Below are 19,794 nucleotides of genomic sequence, written 5' to 3' on the forward strand. Positions count from 1 at the left end.
CCAACCAATGCATAATGACCATGCCTATATGATGAAGAGAAGAAGCACAAGTGGACTGATGTCTTATCTGTCAACTCGGTTATGTATGTATATGCACAGATTAACGGGATCAAATGGTTCCCCAATGAGAGGTTGATTGTTAGGTGACGTAGAATATCACAGAGATCATTTCCAGACTTTTCTCACTCCATCCAATCTTCCATTTCATTCTCCCTCCCTCCTTCATATCGCAAATACAAAGAAAAGATACACTCAAAATGTCCACTAGACCAGCTGGATCACCTGAGAAAGCACAAGATGCTAAAAAACAAAAGACAGAGGACGTCCAAGTCAAGAGTAAGTTCGGCTCCGGGAGACGTTTCCTATCAACTTTTTCACTATTTTTAGCAACTACTCGTAGCAATAGACCATCGTTATACATTGGGCTGATGATTTTGTGAATGGCAACGCAGAGAAGGTCTGTTTGATGTGAGTAATTCATCTTACTGCCCATCCACAATACAGGATATTTTATCTCCTATCAGCAAAACAGATCATATATCTGAGCTGACTTCTTCCTTTGTAACCACATCGTAGTGTCCACGACGGATGGGGTTTATCGGACAACGAAAAGGGAAATGCGATCTTCCATGGTGATACCACTCACATGGACGCTATAAGGGATAAACATAACTTCGTAGAGCTCGAAGCTCACGGTTTGGCTGTGGGGTTGAAAGAGGGTTTGATGGGTAATTCCGAAGTTGGGTGAGTCGCTGTATCAACATCGTAATAACGAGCTGGTATCCTTCTATTGAAATCATTCTGAGCAAGTGAAATGAACACTGACACAAAATGCATGTTTTCGGACAGTCACTTAAACATCGGTGCTGGTAGAATCGTATGGCAAGACATCGTCAAGATTGATCAATGTGAGTTTGAGCTGAAATATTTCCTTGTCCCTTCATGTCATAATTTGTATCACAACAATGTACCTCGATGATTTCTTATCGATTATCATCTCCCTGCTGTCTGTTGTGAAGGCGCTTTATCTTTCAAGGGTGTCTCGCTGACATGAGATCTCTTTCCATCTCAACTTAATAGCAATCAAGAAAGATGAATTCCAGAAGCAACCTGCCATCGTCGACGCAATGAACCATGCCAAATCCACTTCTGGCCGACTTCACCTTCTAGGTCTCATCTCAGATGGAGGTGTTCATTCGCACATCCAACATTTATTCGCTTTGTTACGAGTAGCCAAGAAACATGAGATCCCCCATGTGTACATCCACTTCTTCGGTGATGGAAGGGATACTGCTCCCAAATCAGCTACGAAGTATATCGGTCAATTGCAAGATTACATCAAAGAGATTGGTATCGGTGAGATCTCTACTGTCGTAGGAAGATATTACGCCATGGACAGAGATAAGCGATGGGATAGAGTTAAGATTGCTATTGAAGGTCTGGTAGAAGGTAAAGGAGAGAAATCTTCTCAAGAGGAATTGATCAAGACTGTTGAACAAGGTTACGAGAATGGTACGACGGATGAATTCATCAAACCTATCATCTCGGGATCGGAGGATTCGAGAATCAAGAGTGAGTATAAGCTTTTACGTGAAGGCGAAGTACGACGAGGAGGGAAACGGAAGGAGAGGCGAGGTGGGGGTCAAGAGTCGGTAGCGGGCGATGTCTACCAGATGCTATGAAGGTTCAACAGATTGCATCCGGATCGGGAGCGGAAGTGTAGGTGGGAGGTGGGGTGATGGCTCTTGCTGAGAGCTGACTTTCATGCTGCCTTCGAACAGAGGGAGACACTCTCTTCATGTTCAACTACCGATCTGATCGAATGAGAGAAATCACCTCGGTTCTCGGTCTCCCTGATAAGCCTATGGAAGTCAACGTTCCAGAGGATTTGGTGAGTACCACTGAAGAGTCTCGATTGCCAAGGAAGGCAATCGCTAAAATCTTGTCTACGCATGTCAGAACATCACCACAATGTCCAAATACAACGCCGAATTCCCATTCAACATTGCTTTCCCACCTCAGGGAATGACCAATGTCCTTGCTGAATGGTTAGGTAAACAAGGTGTGAAACAGTGTCACATTGCTGGTGAGTAGGGAAAGACAACTCATATATACTTCTCTGCTCTCCGAGGCTGAGCTGATATGTGGAAAACTTCTGTAGAAACTGAAAAATACGCCCATGTCACCTTCTTCTTCAACGGTGGTGTTGAGAAGCAATTCGAGAACGAATCAAGAGAAATGATCCCTTCGCCTAAAGTTGCCACTTACGACAAACAACCTGAGATGTCTGTTCAAGGTGTAGCGGACAAAGTGGCCGAGGTCGTCAAATCGGACAAGTTCGAGTTTGTCATGTGTAACTTTGCTCCTCCTGATATGGTGAGTTAATGTTCAGCTTCTCGGTCATCTGCCCTTGAAGTGGAACAGTAGTAGCTGATGGTGATCATTGTTCATGAATTGGTCAGGTCGGTCACACTGGGGATTACGAAGCTGCCGTCAAAGCAATTACCGCTACCGATGCTGCTGTCAAGACAGTCTATGACGCATGTGAAGAAGCAGGATATGTGTTGTGTATCACTGCGGATCACGGTAATGCTGAACAGATGTTGGATCCCAACACTGGTAACCCCCACACTGCTCACACCACTAGTGAGTGTACTTAATTCATGAAGACGTACCGTACAAGAAGCTAAACATGTTGACGTGTCATTGTAGACCACGTTCCATTCATCGTCACTGGCGATAAAGGTTCGCTCGAAGTTTCCGGTGAACAAGGTGCTTTGGCGGATGTCGCACCTACCATTTTGGCCATCTTGGGTCTTCCCCAACCTGAGGGTGAGTACACTGTATATGGAATAGAGCGCCTGAATCTAATCGTTGCTGACAAACTTTGTATCATGTCTTGTAGAAATGTCCGGTCGATCCCTTCTTGCTCAGCAATAGATGACAAAGAACAGGTGAATCGTTAGAGGACACTGAGGATTGAGGCACATAAGACCAAACGCAAACACGTTGAAGGATATAGCCATAGAATTGATGGTATTGTCATACAATCTAGAATATGAAAATGCACATGCATGGTTGCGGAAATGATTTCATGCTGTTATGTGATGCTGCGGACGAGCCGATACGTAGTATCCCTTCATGTGTTCAATTTATATAGATTTCACGGTTGTACTGCAATTTAGGGTGAATTTACCATTTGATGGACCTCCACGTTCAACGTCCACGTTCGAAAAACAACAAAGTCTACATACGCTCAATATTCTTGCTGTTCTCTCCTTCTCTATTCTTTCAACATATACATGATATATAGTATGATATCATCATCGACCTAGAGATTATTCCCTTTTGTGAATCCAATATGTCCTCCGCAGAAGTCATACCGCCTCAGAAATACGGTCATCCACCACCGATCCTTTTAACACTTACCATCCTCCCCATATCGCTCTGCCTAATCGTCAACCCCTTACTTCCCTTGATCCTTCACTCCATACCCTCTTCCAACTATTCTCTTGCCAATCCTGATGGTCAACCGAGCTTTCCGGCCTTACAAGCTAGTATAGGTTTCGCCTTATTGGCATTCGTAGGAGTCGTATGGCTCGTACCGAAAGTATCAGAGGCGTTCATACAGAAGGGTCTGAGGGGGAGGGACCTATTGAAGAAAGGTGGTAGGATCAGTGGACCATGGATGTGAGTGAACCATCCATCCATCCATCTTACTTGATACGGACTAACAGATGTTGATATGGTTATGTTTATGTATTGGTAGACCAGAATCACTCGGATTACCATGTGCGAGTTGGTACCTAGCTTTAATGATGTTATTCATCCCATTCCCTTTCTCTCACTTGTTTAAGAGTCAATCTCCCTCGGGTCCAGAATCGTTCCCACAGAGAGAGGTGAGTGATATATTACATATATACATATATACATATCAACCTTGTGTATGATCATTGCACTACATGTATTGACAACTATATCCACTTTCATAGCTCACGTTATATCTCTCCTCCCTCTTATCCCTCCTCACGGCAACTTTACTGGGATTCATCGATGATTTATTCGACATTCGATGGAGACACAAATTACCAATACCTATCGTAGCTGCTGTACCTACTCTGCTGGTCTATTACTCCGTAGGAGGAGTGACCAGTGTGGTGTTGCCTAAAGGGTTTAGTGGATGGTTAGATACCCTTGGTTTGGCAAGGTGGTTAGATGGAAGTGTCGTTGACCTCGGTGAGTGATCGTTGATCTCCTAGATTATGCTCAATTAATAGCCAGATAAAATAGTCTTTCACTCTGAAAATACATCTCATTTAGAGGAACCTCTATCTGCATATACAAAACTGACATGTACCGGACTTTTTACCTACCAGGCCCAATATATTACCTGTACCTAATCCTCCTTCCTACATTCACCACCAACTCCATTAACATCCTAGCTGGAATCAACGGTGTTGAGGTCCTCCAAGCACTCATCATAGCTTTATCAGTCTTAATTAACGACTTACTATACTTACCTATCTGGTCACCTGCCTTATTGGATTTACTGGGATTTGAAAATCCCCAAAATGGCAGAGTGTTGGATTGGGCGATAGGGGAGGTCGTTGATAGACATTTGATGAGTTGTTATTTCATGTTACCTCTAGTAGGGGTATGTACAGGTTTTTTATGGCATAATTGGTAAGTTGTAATTTAATTTTGTTCATCCAATCTAATCCAAGCCAAGCCAAGCCAAACATCATACCATACGGTGTTATCTATATGATCATTGATACTGATACCGATACTTTGTCTCTACTCCGTAGGTACCCTGCCAAAGCTTTCCCAGGAGATACATTTTGTTATTTCACAGGAATGGCTTTTTCAGCAGTAGCTATCCAAGGTCATTTCTCGAAAACTCTAATTCTATTCTTCTTACCTCAGATATTCAATTTTATATTGAGTTGTCCTCAATTATTTGGTTTGGTAGAATGTCCAAGACATAGATTACCTTTGTAAGTGGAACTCTGTACCAATGACTATAATACAGAAGAGACTGATCATGGATTTTCTTGTTCGGGTTAGCTACGACGAAAAGACCAATCTCCTTAATCCTTCTCTTGTTGTCTTCGAGTCTCCACCTCCTTTGAAGACCACAATCGTTTTGGAAATACTCTCGTTCCTCAGACTGGTCAAATTGGAATACCACCGACCTCCCAACTCCAAGAACTCAACCGAGAAGAAATATATCAAATCATCGACTAATCTGACCATCATCAATTTCCTCTTGGTCCATTTTGGTCCAATGAGGGAAGACAGATTATGTATGTTGGTAGGTTTCGTTCAGGTGGTAGGGAGTTGTATAGCTTTTGCGATTAGGTATAAAGTGGGAAGTTGGTTTTATGGTGGTGATAGAAGATAAAATCCTTTGGTATTCATTATATGCATAGTATATATATATATATATGAAGTATTGCAGACGTATGTTGATATGTACAGCAATTCCAGTCAGATTCTCTCAAGTTTGACCGATTTTACATGTTCATACATGTGCTCATCGCTGGAATTGCATCCCCCAACCACCATTCTCCTGCTTCTCAAACTTGAAATTATCCGTTGATAGACCGAAATTACCCAATAACGAATTACCCAGATCTTTCAGTTTACCCATCATCTCGTCCATCTGTTTCTTCTCTTCTATTTTGATTTGATCGGGAAGGGTGAAAAGGGATCTCTTGATTGTTGGTAGGAGGGGAGATTTGGGAGGTAGGAGGGTAGCGAGAAGGGTGTAATCTGTTGTTCGACGTGGTACATGTTCAGTCAGCTTCGTGAACGCATCAACACAACAGTGGGGTGATGACATATAAGACAAACTCTATCTTTATTCCAGGATCGAAACTTATGTTTAGGGAGGATCTCGAACATACCCTCTTTCGCTGCTACCAGAGCATTCAAATCACCTATCCTCTCATTGGCGGTCGCTCGTCGATGTAATCCTTTTATATACTTCGGATCGATCTTTAGTGCTATACGGGATCACATAAATTCGAATTAGCCATATCACATCATATAGATTCTCTATCTCTTTCAGTTCTGGTTCTGGATTCACTCACCCTCCGTACAAGCTTCCACAGCCTTCTTATCATCCTTCTACAATACCCAATCAACATCAGCACAAACCACGTTCGCAAAAGTCACATACCATAGCCGTAAACGAGAAGTGACTTACAATGGCGATATAACAAGCTGCCAGATTACCCCAAACCGCCTTATTCATCTCTCTGATATCATCCTCAACATCCAACCTCTCTTGCTCCTCATCGCTTATCCCATTTTTACTTTGGTCTTGTTCCTGTTCTTCTTGGATTTTGAGCGCTTCTTCATCTGTCACCTCCTCTATGCCACTTCCTACCTCTTTCTTCTTCTCATCATTCTTCTCTTTCTCCTGGTTCGAGATGGAAGAATTGGGTATAGACGGTAGATGATCTAACGCTTTGATGTATGATAAAATTGCTTGATCGTATTTAGGTGGTTTGGTTTTATACAAGTCGTTGCCCTCATTCTTGAACTTGGTAGCTAGATCGAGTAGTCCCTGGTAAGAGAAGAATTGAAATAAGCACATTGACAGTGTCATACACATACATCATAAAATGAGTCAACGCCTGAATATGATGGATTTATTACTCACTTTCAGCTCGTCAGTCGTAAATTTAGCTTCGTCAGGTTCAATTATCTGATCCTCTTTTGCATCTTCCCAAATATCTTCATCCCCCTCATCATCTTCATCTCTTTCATCCTTATCACGGCTAATTTGATCGTCAGATTCCTCTTTGCTAGTCGGCTTCGAGCCCTCAGCATCCGACTTGGAACTCGTATTCGATTTCGAATTCGAACTTTCACCATTCTTCTGCCCCCACTGGTGGAATTGCGTTTTAGCCCATGAAGGGGGTTCGAACTTTGTTGCGTCGAAGGTAGGTAGATCGTCAAATGATGGTTCGTTTGTCATCTCGAGAGTTCTGTCGATGGTGATACAAGATACTGCTATGAGCTTGATCTCTTTGTATGCAAGTGAGAGAGAAAGAAAGAAAGAAAGCAACAATACATCAACCCTTCCAGTCGGATTATTTATTATCTACCATTTGAGCGGCAAATGACAGACGACAACAACCTCCACTCTCTGTACCTCTGTACTCTGTCTGATATGGGACGAACTTTAAAAGCAGAAAAATGAAGAGCAACAACCATAACAAAGGTATGCATGTACTGTACATATCGATGCCCGAATAGCTGTGACCCGCAGCACTGTAGACTGTAGTGGATACTCAGATATATCAATGTGAATATCAAGATTACCTATCCTACAAAGAAGCTCTGATGAATCCTTCCAATCCTCCATTGACCCACAACTCCTGTACACTCCTTCCTACCTTGGCAGCATTATACACCTTTTCACCTTCTTCACCCATGCTGACCGTGACTTTACCTCGTCTCGTATCAACCTTTATCTTCCAGTTCTCAGGGACAACAGTCAACTTTCCATCTTTACCTCCTTTACCCCTCACTCCATCCTTGGCAAATCTATCAGTCATATCTTTAATCAGGGTTGGCGATTCCACCAAGATCAATCCATTATTTATCGAATTCCTCTTAAAGATGTCACCGAACGATCCACAGATGACCAAGGGTATACCCGCATTCTTAATGGCAGTAGCGGCTTGTTCACGAGATGAACCAGTACCAAAATTGTATCCTGATAAGAGGATCGCACCCGGTCTAGTAGATGAAGAGGATTCGGACGTAGGGAGAGTACCTCGGAGTTCTTTCGCGGTGGTTGCAAATGTTGGGTCGTAGTTCTCTGTTTCACATACACGTAGACGATGATAAGCTACTGCACCTGGAACTGGCTGATTAAGCGTTTCAAACGATTTCACTCACCCATTACAACCTCTGCCTGTCTCTCAGGGGTGATGTCATCTTGATAAGTGTATTTACCAGGGTACATACCGTCCGTTGTCAAGTTATCTTGAGGAGCGAAGAGTAGAGGACCTTCAAAGTATTCCGGGAAACCTTCCAATAATGGTTCTAGAGACGCCTCGTCGACTTCCTGTGCAGAGGTAGACTCGGAGTTTTCCTCTATTATCGATATCTTTGGTCTCTCGAATTTAGGTAGATTATCCCAGTTTATCGAATCCGGACCACAGATGTATCCCTTAGCAGCAGACGCAGCAACTACAGCTGGTGATGCTAGATAGGCGATAGCTTCTGGTGATCCCATTCTACCCTTGTAATTCCTATTAGTAGCACTGATTCCAACTTCGCCTTTTTCCAACAAGCCAACACCCAAACCAATACATGGTCCGCACCCTGCTGGGAGTGTCTTCGCTCCAGCGTCAATGAGAGTTTGCCAATCTCCCGAAGACTCGGCATCTTCCTGTACCCTACTTGACGCAGCTGCAATGTAGAACTCAACTCCATTGGCAATTTTCTTTCCTCTCAATACCTCAGCGGCAGAAGCTATATCCGAAGCTCTAGAGTTGGTACAAGAGACCAAATACGCTTTATTAATCTTGATCTTATCTTCTACCAACTTGGGCAAGGCAGTAGCAACTTTGACTGAGTTCGGTCCAGATACGTATGGAACCAAAGTAGACAAGTCGAGGGATAATCTAGCAGCGTAGGTCGCACCGGGATCGGCCGTGGGTCTATTGGTGATAGCATCCTGAAGACGGTCGGGGTTAAGTCTTGGATGAGGTTGAGATTCGTTCACTGGATCAGAAGGTTCAGGAATAGGTGCCATACTTGAAGTACTTGGTTGAGATAAGAATCTCCTCAATTCGTTCTTTCTAAATATACCTTTATACCATTCTTCCAATTTCGAATCTATAGGAAACACACCTGCGACCGCTCCCCATTCAGTAGTCATATTGGCTATAGTCAACCTCTCGTCGATTGATAAATGTTCTATACCGGATCCAGTGAATTCGATGGCGGCATTGAGAACTTCATCGTTATTGAATAAACCGGCTAAAGCTACTATAACGTCTTTTCCTGTTACGCCTGGTGAAAGCTTGCCGTCGAGGGAGACAGAGACTACTCGGGGGATTTGCCACCAGAATTTACCAGTCGCCCAAATACCTCTACCAATATGAAATATCAGAATCATGTCATTAGTATGATCTTTATAATTGGCACGAGTGTAATTAAGAATGAGGGGATCTGAATGAAAGTCCCACACTCACGCAGCATCAGTCCTAACTATAGCGGTACCCAAACACCCAACACCACCATAATGGTTCGAATGACTGTCCGAAGCCACCACCATCTTTCCAGGCCATGCATATCCTTCTTCAACGATGATCTGATGTCCTATACCTCTTCCTGCAGGGTAAAAATCGACATTGTGCTGTTTCGCAAAAGCTTCAATCTTCTTGTACTTGTTCTGGTTGGTTTCCGATTTGTTCTGCACGTCGTGATCGAGGGTGAACACTGGTTGTCTAGGATTATCGAGTTTAGAGCATGAAAGGGATAGAAATTTGGATATGACTGGACCGGTGTTATCGTGGGTCATCCTATACGAAGTCAAGAGTTGCATCAGCAATAACCCATCAATCTTCCAGATTGACATCTTCCACCGCCGGTCAGACTGAGATCACAGCTTCTGCACTCAAACATCGTCAATGGGGTGTAAGAGTGAGGATAAGACACTCACACATGCTCAGGCTTAATCATCACATAATCACCAGCTCTCACTTTGGTGCCCTGCGGTAGATCTACTGCATACTTCTGTACAATCTTCTCAATGACTGTTTGAGGGTTCGATACTGTCGCGTAGAATCTACCGTTCTGTCGGGAAGCATGTATGAAAGCCAGCTTATTTTGAGCGCCCAGACGGGTCAAGCGGGGTAAGAGGACCATTCTGAGTGTCCTGTCTTCTTAACAAACTGGTCGATGTGATGAAGTGAAGTAGATGAACGGAAATCTGATTTGACCATGTTTTTGTTGAATTTTCGGAATCTCGTAAAATTCACTTGATCAACTTTTTTTTTTCGAGTCCAATCATCATTCCGCTTTTACACTCATTTAACTCTACCATCAAAGCATTCTTCGCTATTGTATAAAATCAAACGCACGATGAATAACCCTCAGTGCTCGGCAGAAGCAGGACCAAGTCGATCCAAGCCATCTACACCTAGAAAAAACATACATGCAAGTGGAAGCACCCCCTCGACTCCAGCTCAGAATAATGATGAAGGTGATAATCCTCGAACGGACCTGAGTGCAATCGCTTCCACACCGGGAGGTACAGGTGGTGGGGATGGAGAAGGTGAAGAAGATGGCGACGAGGAGAGAATGGATATCAAATTGATACAGAGTTTTGCAGAGTACGTCGTCAATTTCCTTTCATTTGAACGTTGACTGATTTAGACGGGGATATGACAATGTAGTAAAATCCAACATTTACCTTCAACCTCCGAGACTGATGGGATCACCGCCCGAAGCAAGATTATCATTCCTAGGAGGGGTGAGAAAGATTTCGAGCCATTATCGGAAACTGTCAACTTGCAGGAAATGATGTTACAGAAATCTCGTGAAGCGTTGTTTAACGCCTTGGTAGGTGTCAGAGGGGGTAATTCGTAAGTCATCTATCTCTTCTGCTCTGCGTTGCCTCAAGATATACTTTGTACACTCATATTCGATGTTTCAATTGATGTATGTAATGTAGCAAATCTATCGCTCACGCTATTATAACACCTTCGAACCCATATCCCAAGATGTTGATCACCCATGGTCATCTGTTCGACACAATCGGGATGTCCATTCGTTATTCTACCTCGACCAAAGACCAAGAAAAAGGTAAAAGCAAAGGATATTCACAGACTGAACTCTTACCTGAAGAAGCGTTGTATCTTTTGGAAAGAGGTACATTACAAATTTGGGTTTCGAAAGATCTGACAGACGAAGAGAAAGAAAATGGATGGGGTGAATGGTCAGAAGAAGAATATGGTGTGAAAGGTGCGATTGAAATGAGTGTGATGGATGGATTTGGGACGTTTATAGGTAGAGATGGACTAAGCTGGGAGAGGTATCAGGTAAGCTGGGTTGGGATGTCTTTGTCCAGTTGTGATTCTTCAGTTGTCTTGCAGCAGATCAGCTGTCGGATCATATGACGATCTATAAGCTGACCTGTGATAATCCTACTAGGCATACGCATATCTCAAAAGACTAGGCTACACTGTCCAACGTACCCGACGATTCATACCTGATCATTTCCTCTTCGACCCTTCTCCCTTCTCAACCTTATCAAAAGAATCTACTGTCGATTCCAACGAATTACATCCTGGCATGCAACCCTTCCATACGTGGTGGTTGAACATTCCCAAGTGGATAACAGGGTTGTTCAGGTATATAGGCAGAAGTGTCAAGAATGTTGTAGGGAGAATAAGTGGGGTAGGGTTGTTCGCCGACAAGAGATTGAAAGGGACTTTATTGGAAGGATGGAATGGCAACAGTTACAGCAAGTATCATTTCCTAGCTGCCCCGCAACCTTGCGATATTCCAACAGTAGACTGATCATATACGTTGTTGCAGAATCGATATTCCAACATCTTCGAATAATTCCTCAAGGTCACTCTCAACCACTTCCCACCCGAGCTTCACCTCCTTCCGAATCGCTCAAATCGAAATACGATATACTCCAACATAATCCTTATCTACCTTTTTATCATATTTGGAAACCCTCTGCGCCATTTACAAAGAGAGGTTGGGATAAAGGTAGTGAACAGGGATTGAAGGATTATCCACCTACCTATTGGGCAGGTGTGGTAGAGTGAGTCATTCACTCTATGCTCTGACCGTTATCCAGAGGTAGTAAGCTTATTGAATCTGGTCATGATAACAGCTCGAGAACCACACCTATACCTACTATTCAACAGCTTGATGAGATCTTCCATATGGTCCCTGACGAACCTAAAGGTCCAGTCAAAAAAGTCGGTCCTCAATATATAAAACCTCCCAGACCACCTAGACCAACCAACAACAACTACAACAAAAAGACCAATACTTCTAATTCGCCGAATAGTTATCTTCAGTCATTTTTCAAATTGATAGGATTAGGTAAGAAGGAAGATGATAAACCTCCATTTGTGAATATCCCTGCTATACGTAATGGAGATAGGGCGTTTATAGTCGCTGTGAACGATAGTGGTAATACAGGTTGGGTGAGGTTCGGTAGATCAGGTTTCGCAGAGTATGCTCCGGTATAACTTTATAGCAGATAATAGAGGATGTGTGATGTGCAGCTATCGTGTAGGATGGATATATGTATTCGTTCATACAAGTTCATTATCATATACTGATATATTTAAGAATGATCAAGAAGATTACAAAAAAGAGAAGGGGTATCACCAAATGCAAGATATACAACTTGATAACGAACATCAACGGAATGCGGATACGAGGAAACCATAACAAGAGAAAAGAATATGGTAAAATGATAAAATGTGTAGAGTCGGATCACCAGAAAGCCTCTTTTTCGAACCTATCCAACTGGTTAACAGCAGCCGCCACTTCCTTTTGTCTTGCAGTCCTTCTGTAGAATATCGGACAATCAGCCGACGTACAAATTACGTCCTACACTCACATACAAGATCAGACAAGTCAGCTTCTTGTGGTGGCCTCAACGAAAGAGAGATCAATTGAACTGACCTGATGTAAAGACCCTTGACATCTTTGACACTGAGTCCATAATCTTGCGAAATCAATTTGGAGGGCAGAAGTTTGGACCACTTGCTTTTGGTATAATTCAGGTAATTTCGGTCGACAATTGACGCAGACTGCTCCGTCTGTTACATCGCATAAATCCCATTGTGAGTTATTGATCGCCTTACGTGGAATACTCTTGACCAAGTACAACTAACCTTTATTACTCCTCAAAGGGGTCTTACATCCCAAACACGTAACTGTCTTTACAGCGAACTTCATCAAACCTCCTATTGTTGGAGTGGCAATCTGGATAGATCTTGTGTGATCACCCGCCACTACACGTCACACAACAAACGGATATCTATCAGTCAACCAGCCATTATAACACGCACGGAGAAATTATCACTTACACAAACTGTTCGCCTTTTCTCCTAAGATTGGCTCGAAAATCCTCATAAGCGGTTTCGAAAGTTGGTTTTCCAAGTAATATCTGGTATCTATCGGTACATTGTGTTCCAAGACATATAAGGGATCTTCAGATTTCTCGTACGCAGCTGCACCTTTCACTCCTTTGATGATCACATAAGCAACTCGATCACCGAGTGAAGGTGCCGAACCTATTTTGCATTATCGAAAAGTCAATCTCACATCCTACTGTACCGGGTTACGGCAGGTAGGTACCACTGACCTGCGTCTCTTTTCCTCATTCGCTCAGCTAATTCCACATGGGCTTGCTTGGCCGCATAATCCGCTTTGGCCAATGCTTTTGTGATCACCAGTTGAGACATGTCTACTTTGTTTTGCAGTAGATCGGAGATTGTTTGTTTGACGTATCTATGGATCATTTTATGAAGCATGAGCTATATCTCAGCATATCAACGTTGTGGAAATGATAACTCACTCTTCAGCTCCTTTGACATCCCTATCGATGAGCATTTTGAATAGACAAGTCTCAATGACCGTAGATACCAATCGGCAATTGTCTCTTCTGACAGTCTGTCAATCAAAGCATCAGCTCCGGTGGGATCCCATATTCCGTAGCGGATTCGGACACTTACCTCGATACCTTTCGTATCCATCTTATCATATTTCTCTGGTTTGGTCCAGTACAATCCTGCGTATCTTTTCTTGCTGATCAACAGATAGGGGAAATATACTTTTTCGAATTCTAATTTGATCGGTCTGATGAATTTACTCGATACCAAATCAGCAGCTTCGGCTCCTATATACATGCGCACAATAAGCTCTCTCCCTTCTACCCACTACGTCAGAGGTGATCGTTGGACTTACCTAATCTCATAGCAGTCGGTAGATCAGGACAACCAAATTTGACCATGACCGAATCGGTATCACCATAGATTACTTTGGCATCGTGATCATATCCTTTTTCGATACAATACTGCGATTCCACTTCTTTCTTGGTAGCTTCGATCATCTGTCTTCCGTAGGCCGTCACACTCGATGATATAGCCAGACAAGGTAATTTACCAACAGTCGCACCAGTGAAACCGTATACAGAGTTTGCACTGATCTATCACACCCTCATTGTCATTAAAGAAAGAACATCATATCCGTTTGACGTGTAAATGCACTCACTTTCAGAGCTAATTGACGACCATCTAATACTGCTCGCTTGAACGGATCTTTTTCAACTTTCAAATCTTGTTTAGCCCTCTTACGAGCCCCCAACAAATTCTCTAAAATTGTAGGTAGAAGACCCTTCCTTCGATTTGTGGTAGCGAAGTAATCTGAATTTCACGATAAGCTGTCTACATGCGGTTTACCGTTTGAAAATCGCTTACCATTATTCGGCGTATGAACGTAATCTTTCCCTTCTTCCAATTTCAACCTATCAATCGTATTCTTGTCTAACAGGGTGGTATAACATAGATTATGGGCCATCATGATGGAAGGATATAGCGAGGCGAAATCCAACGTTGCGATGGGTACATCGTAGAATCCTTTCGTGGGTTCGATGACAGTCGCACCTTCGTACTGTTCATCCGTACCTTCGCTCTTCAATGCTGGAATGATATATCCTGCGTCTCCGGCATTTCGATATAACTGCGAGATGACCTTGATTTGTTGACCTCGAGCTAAGAGATAATTGAACGGTACACCTGTCACACGCGCCATTTCCGTGTAGTTGACGAAACACATCAATTTGTCCATCAATCTTTGTGGAAGATACGCATCCTGAACATGAGTGTGAGCTCGAATCCTGTCGCCGGAACCAACGATCAATACTCAGCTCACTTTTAGACAATAGACAGCCAATCTTCTTCTTGAATCCGCAGTACCATTCTGCAATTCCGTAATGATCGAATGATGTACATCTTCTTTCTGTTCACCCAAGAACTGAGCACAAACCGCGTTGAGAGTATAACTTCGTAATTTGTAATCTCTCTGCATCACTTGGAGGATATCAAGTTGTAGTCGACCATCGATATTGATCGCTTTTGAGTCTCTTTGACCATACGCTTTGGATGAGAAATGAGTCTCTTTCACTTCGGAACGTACACCTATCAAGCAATATCCATGTCAGCTACAGACTCGGACGCGGTAATCATGGAGTCGAACTCACCCAGTAATCGACCGAGGAAAGCAAAGTCCGGCACCTTGAGAGCTTTTGCCCTATCCAGTAAATATGGCAAATCGAAATTGACAATGTTATAACCAATGATCATATCTGGATCAACCGTCTCTACGAATTTCCTCCATTCTAATAGTAGCTGTCGTTCATCTTTGAATTCCAGTACTTGCGATCCAACGATATGCGCGCAGGTGTTGAGGGTAAATACATTCCGAATGAATGGTTTGGTCTCACCTGTACCATAATATCAGTTCATTTGAGTGATGAGAAGGGACAGATAGGATGCGAACGTACCTTGTCTAGTGACCATCGCTGCGATTTGGATGACAGGATCTATCTGAGCTTCTGGGAAAATACCTTTCCTACCTGCACATTCGATATCGAAAGATAATACTCTTAAGGGCGCGATCTTAAGCCAGTCTCCTTCAGGTGCATGTGATATCAGGTTTTTATAGCTATATATAGGTCAGTGAAACAAGCGGTGGCTGTTGAAAAGGGCTTAACTCACTCGCACGCGACTTCATATTGACACCTTGATCTCTTATCCTTGCCTTCTAATAGCTCGTATTTCCCTCCTTTCACTTCTACCCAGTTCATACCGACGACCTATAATCAGTGTTAGCTTCATACCAGACAAGGACGATGACTGAGCTGACCTTTGTATCGATCATGAACCGAAGTGAATATGCAATATTACTCTCGTAAGTGAGGACCTCCGTGTCGAACAAACCATTGAAATCTATTTGTCCCCTTTCGAAGGCACGTAGAGACAACAGACACCATCATCAGCCTGACCCATCCATCAATACAAGAAGTAAGGTTACTCATCTTTCACTTTCGATATATTCTTCGGATCTGCACAAGTGATCTTGATGAACGGTACAGTCTCATCCCCTCTATATGCCCACAGCGACCTTCGGTTAAAGATAGCACAATTTGTCACTGTCAATCCGAAAGAGGCGAACATTTGCTATGAGGACACGATCAGCTAGATTCACATCGTAGTGATTTCCAAGTCTGACTCACGTTTATCGTATCCTTTAGAGGCTCTAGATCCTTATTTAGGAACCCCTGTGGTGCAGCGACGTAGAAATACGGTTTGAACCCATATACATGTGCTAGTACAGAGTTTCCTTTTTGCGTTACTCCGAATAAACGAATAGTGGGTCCATGTTTTGGATCGGTAGCTTCTTCCAACTCTATCTGCTGAAATGCTATCGATTGTGATGACATTGTCAATTGTACTCAGACCAGACTCAACTCGAGATAGGTTGGGCTTACCTATTGGCTCTGTCTGGGTGTTTAGACGGGGTGCTGCAGGACGAGGCCACGCAGCAGCCGTTTCTATACTATCTGTGAATGGGAATGATGAGTCAGCTATCTGAAGACACTAGTCTAGAGTCAACGACTGACCTCCTGAAGCATCCTCCTCAGCTTCCAGCTGTTCCAACACGGCCGAGAAACTCTCCTGTTTGGCAAGAGCCGGTTGATCGTGACCATGGCCGTTGATGGGTTCAATCTTTCTCTTCTTGTTGGTCGGCTCTACCATGGTGATATTTGTGCTGGACCGAAGTGTGAGTGATGTTGAATGTATGGCCCGGTCTTCCAGCGATGACAGGTGAATTAGTTGATCTTGTTAGCGAGACGAGAGATCACAGCAGATAATGTTGAATAATCAGGACAGATCGCGTCTTCACCTTCTTGATCTTTTTCCTTGGTTTAATTGATGATTTCTCATTCTCACCTCCACCAGCGCGTGGCGAGACACAAAACAGGCCTGCTCACTCGTGTCTGGGAGATTCGATGGACAGGCTCGCGGGTCAGCCTTTTCCCCGGTTAGCAGGTGTGTTTATTAACCGGTTTGAATGTGGATGGAGGAATATGAGTATCAATAAAGTTGTGAATATGGTCATTTGAATGGGATCGATAGCTGTCTACTTATCTCATTCGTCTCCATCTCTCTTGTATATAGTCGACTCTCTTTGTGTATAGAACCCTGCCTGATTTGATCTGAACCAAAACATTCATTACCGTTGTATAGCTCATAGTCAATCATCTCAACTCCACCACCATGTCTCTTAGAACGATCGTACCGCTTAGACGCTTGGCCGCACGACGTATAGCACTCGATCGGAGGTCGATGGCAAGTGCTGCCAGGCCAGCTACAGGACGTAAGCTGCTCAAGACTTGTCTTACACCTCTGGATATAGCTGATCTATCACCCCTCCTCAGCTGTCAGTTTCGCCCTCGATGAGGATCAACGTGGTATACAGGGTGAGTCGACTTTCCTCGACCTCAAAATAAGTGATATAGCTAACCTTCAGTCTACTGAATATATAGAACTCGCCCAGTCTTTCACAAAAGATAAGATCGTACCTGCTGCTGCAGAATATGATCGATCTATGGTATGTTTCTTTCGTGTATCCCTGCTTGAGGTATCCACTGACAATGATCTTTCGAAATTCCAGGCATACCCTTGGCCGATCCTCAAAGAAGCTCATTCACTCGGTCTGTTGAATACGCATATCCCAGAAGCCGTACGTTGCCGCTCTCCTCTACGTGACGTCGTACCAGACTAATGTATAGCGTAGTATGGCGGTCCCGAATTGGGTTTACTCGAATGTGCTTTGGTTTCCGAATCGTTAGCATATGGTTGTACGGGTATACAAACAGCTATGGAAGGTGAGCCGAAGGTATCTTGTTGAAATCATCAGAATGGAGCTCATGATCCTCTGTTTCTGTAGCCAACGGTCTGGCCGAAGCACCCCTGATAGTGGCCGCTTCGCATGAGACCAAGATGAAGTATTTGGGTAGAATGACCGAAGAGCCTCTCATGGCTGCCTATTGCGTGACGGAACCTGGAGCAGGGAGTGATGTAGCTGGTATCAAGACAAAAGCTGAGAAGAAGGGAGATAAGTGGGTTTTGAACGGGAGTAAGATGTGGTAAGTTGAGGTTCTGCTTGTCAAAGGGTGATTTGTAAGTCTGCGATATACTGATCATGTATTGTTTGATTTGCAGGATGTGAGTCAGCTAGGTGATTCTTGTCTCCTTCATAGCAGCGGCTAATCCGTTATCTCTTTGCAGTACAAACGCCGGTCACGCCAATTGGTTTGTGAGTGTTATAGCTTGGACTCGATCTGTTATGGACAACTCATAACTTGATTCTCAGTTTGTCTTGGCCGTAACAGATCCCTCAGCACCTCCAAGTAAAGGTATGACAGGTTTCGTAGTCGATGCGGATACGCAAGGAATAATGTTAGGGAAAAAAGAGATTAATATGGGTGAGAGCTATATTGAATGATCGCTGCATATCATAATCCAAATGACCTCATGCCGCTGTTTTTTACAGGTCAAAGATGTTCGGACACTAGGCAGGTGACCTTCCAAGATGTCGTGGTACCCGAAGAGAATGTTTTAGGTAAACCTGGAGAAGGTTTCAAGAGTCAGTACATTGACCTGCACTACAGGGCTCCCAGTAACAAGCAATCAAGCTGATATCCACCTTCTTTCATTAGTCGCGATGAAAGCATTCGACATTACTCGACCACTCGTAGCAGCAGCAGCGGTGGGCTTGGCGCAACGGGCATTAGAGGAAGCTACCAAATACGCTCAAGAACGAAAGGTGAGCTCGAGTATTCCTTAGCGATCCTGGGATTAAGCTGATCGATGGATAAATTCGTGACATAGACAATGGGTCAACCGATCATCAATCACCAGGGTGTGGCATTCATGTTAGCTGATATGGCGATTGGAGCGGAGGCTGCCCGAGGATTGGTCTGGAGAGCAGCTTGGGCTAAAGATTGTGGCGAGAGGAATAGTACGTTCGACATTCAGCTTCGACCTGCACCACACAGGCAAAACGATGTAGCTGACTTTGGTGTATAATTAAAAGCTTTCTACGCTTCAATGGCAAAGGCTTTCGCAAGTAAGACGGCGGTGGAGAATTCCAATCTAGGTGTACAAGGTGAGTGCCCGTTAGATATTCGTGATAGATGAAGGAGTTTACTGGAAATGACTCAATGTTCTCCGTAGTATTCGGTGGAGCGGGATTCAACACCGAAATGCCAATGGAGAAGCTTTACAGGTGAGCTGATTAACCAGACGGAAGAGTTCCAAGCAGCTGACAGACCTTTGAACGCTTGATAGAGATGCCAAAATATACGAACTTTGTGAGTAGCTTAATCCGATCGCTCCTTCTGTGTCTTGAATATGGCATATGCTGATGTTTATGCCTATCACTCCCTGCTGTTTCGCTATGATAGACGAAGGTCAGTTGCCTTATCTTTGTTCTCCTTAATGGTCGTCGAGCAAGGTCACTAAACTGATTGAGCTTGTCCATGATTAGGTACCTCACAAATACAACGATTAATCGTGTCAAGACACCTCAGCTCACTCTATCCCGCTTAATCACCTGAGTTATTCACGGTTTCCCTTTCCAATTTAGTCGAGACCAAGTGGTTTCTCACTCGGCCAATTAGGTTATATGCCATATACTAGAAAAATCTGGTAAGGTCAA

General features: G+C 43.6%; 7 protein-coding genes across 7 annotated transcripts; 4 read left to right on the forward strand and 3 right to left on the reverse strand.

Annotated features, from left to right (window-relative positions):
• Positions 1–257: 257 nt before the first annotated feature.
• V865_007108 (2,3-bisphosphoglycerate-independent phosphoglycerate mutase) lies at positions 258–2,940 on the forward strand (the record flags this gene model as incomplete). The annotated part of the gene is made up of 11 exons (XM_066230863.1): positions 258–336; positions 453–468; positions 577–744; positions 850–908; positions 1,081–1,572; positions 1,782–1,891; positions 1,960–2,086; positions 2,162–2,376; positions 2,463–2,646; positions 2,713–2,832; positions 2,906–2,940. The coding sequence occupies 11 exons, from the start codon at positions 258–260 to the stop codon at positions 2,938–2,940; spliced, it is 1,605 nt and encodes a 534-aa protein (XP_066086960.1).
• Positions 2,941–3,361: 421 nt separating this feature from the next.
• On the forward strand, positions 3,362–5,404 carry V865_007109 (uncharacterized protein; the record flags this gene model as incomplete). The annotated part of the gene is made up of 6 exons (XM_066230864.1): positions 3,362–3,690; positions 3,770–3,899; positions 3,993–4,236; positions 4,377–4,683; positions 4,809–4,997; positions 5,068–5,404. The coding sequence occupies 6 exons, from the start codon at positions 3,362–3,364 to the stop codon at positions 5,402–5,404; spliced, it is 1,536 nt and encodes a 511-aa protein (XP_066086961.1).
• Positions 5,405–5,536: 132 nt separating this feature from the next.
• Positions 5,537–6,988, reverse strand: V865_007110 (uncharacterized protein; the record flags this gene model as incomplete). The annotated part of the gene is made up of 5 exons (XM_066230865.1): positions 5,537–5,775; positions 5,910–6,008; positions 6,096–6,132; positions 6,212–6,574; positions 6,671–6,988. 5 exons carry the CDS (start codon positions 6,986–6,988, stop codon positions 5,537–5,539), a joined length of 1,056 nt encoding a protein of 351 aa, XP_066086962.1.
• A 352-nt stretch (positions 6,989–7,340) lies between these two features.
• Positions 7,341–9,897, reverse strand: V865_007111 (homoaconitase, mitochondrial; the record flags this gene model as incomplete). Its single annotated transcript, XM_066230866.1, has 4 exons — positions 7,341–7,837; positions 7,918–9,119; positions 9,222–9,551; positions 9,692–9,897. The coding sequence occupies 4 exons, from the start codon at positions 9,895–9,897 to the stop codon at positions 7,341–7,343; spliced, it is 2,235 nt and encodes a 744-aa protein (XP_066086963.1).
• Positions 9,898–10,113: 216 nt separating this feature from the next.
• Positions 10,114–12,245, forward strand: V865_007112 (uncharacterized protein; the record flags this gene model as incomplete). Its single annotated transcript, XM_066230867.1, has 6 exons — positions 10,114–10,364; positions 10,428–10,616; positions 10,706–11,072; positions 11,185–11,497; positions 11,572–11,809; positions 11,882–12,245. 6 exons carry the CDS (start codon positions 10,114–10,116, stop codon positions 12,243–12,245), a joined length of 1,722 nt encoding a protein of 573 aa, XP_066086964.1.
• A 250-nt stretch (positions 12,246–12,495) lies between these two features.
• V865_007113 (uncharacterized protein) lies at positions 12,496–16,826 on the reverse strand (the record flags this gene model as incomplete). The annotated part of the gene is made up of 19 exons (XM_066230868.1): positions 12,496–12,612; positions 12,688–12,824; positions 12,900–13,019; positions 13,095–13,301; positions 13,373–13,518; positions 13,586–13,680; positions 13,743–13,906; positions 13,975–14,215; positions 14,281–14,432; positions 14,487–14,880; positions 14,941–15,206; positions 15,269–15,511; positions 15,572–15,732; positions 15,786–15,883; positions 15,934–16,027; positions 16,102–16,247; positions 16,304–16,491; positions 16,559–16,630; positions 16,691–16,826. The coding sequence occupies 19 exons, from the start codon at positions 16,824–16,826 to the stop codon at positions 12,496–12,498; spliced, it is 3,177 nt and encodes a 1,058-aa protein (XP_066086965.1).
• A 522-nt stretch (positions 16,827–17,348) lies between these two features.
• V865_007114 (uncharacterized protein) lies at positions 17,349–19,455 on the forward strand (the record flags this gene model as incomplete). Its single annotated transcript, XM_066230869.1, has 14 exons — positions 17,349–17,448; positions 17,510–17,551; positions 17,618–17,682; positions 17,746–17,814; positions 17,869–17,959; positions 18,022–18,220; positions 18,363–18,390; positions 18,448–18,559; positions 18,628–18,720; positions 18,794–18,900; positions 18,966–19,095; positions 19,171–19,242; positions 19,311–19,362; positions 19,425–19,455. The coding sequence occupies 14 exons, from the start codon at positions 17,349–17,351 to the stop codon at positions 19,453–19,455; spliced, it is 1,191 nt and encodes a 396-aa protein (XP_066086966.1).
• Between the last annotated feature and the right edge of the window lie 339 nt (positions 19,456–19,794).

The sequence above is a fragment of the Kwoniella europaea genome, chromosome 2 (genome assembly GCF_036810445.1).
Source record: "Kwoniella europaea PYCC6329 chromosome 2, complete sequence".
NCBI lineage: Eukaryota > Fungi > Basidiomycota > Tremellomycetes > Tremellales > Cryptococcaceae > Kwoniella > Kwoniella europaea.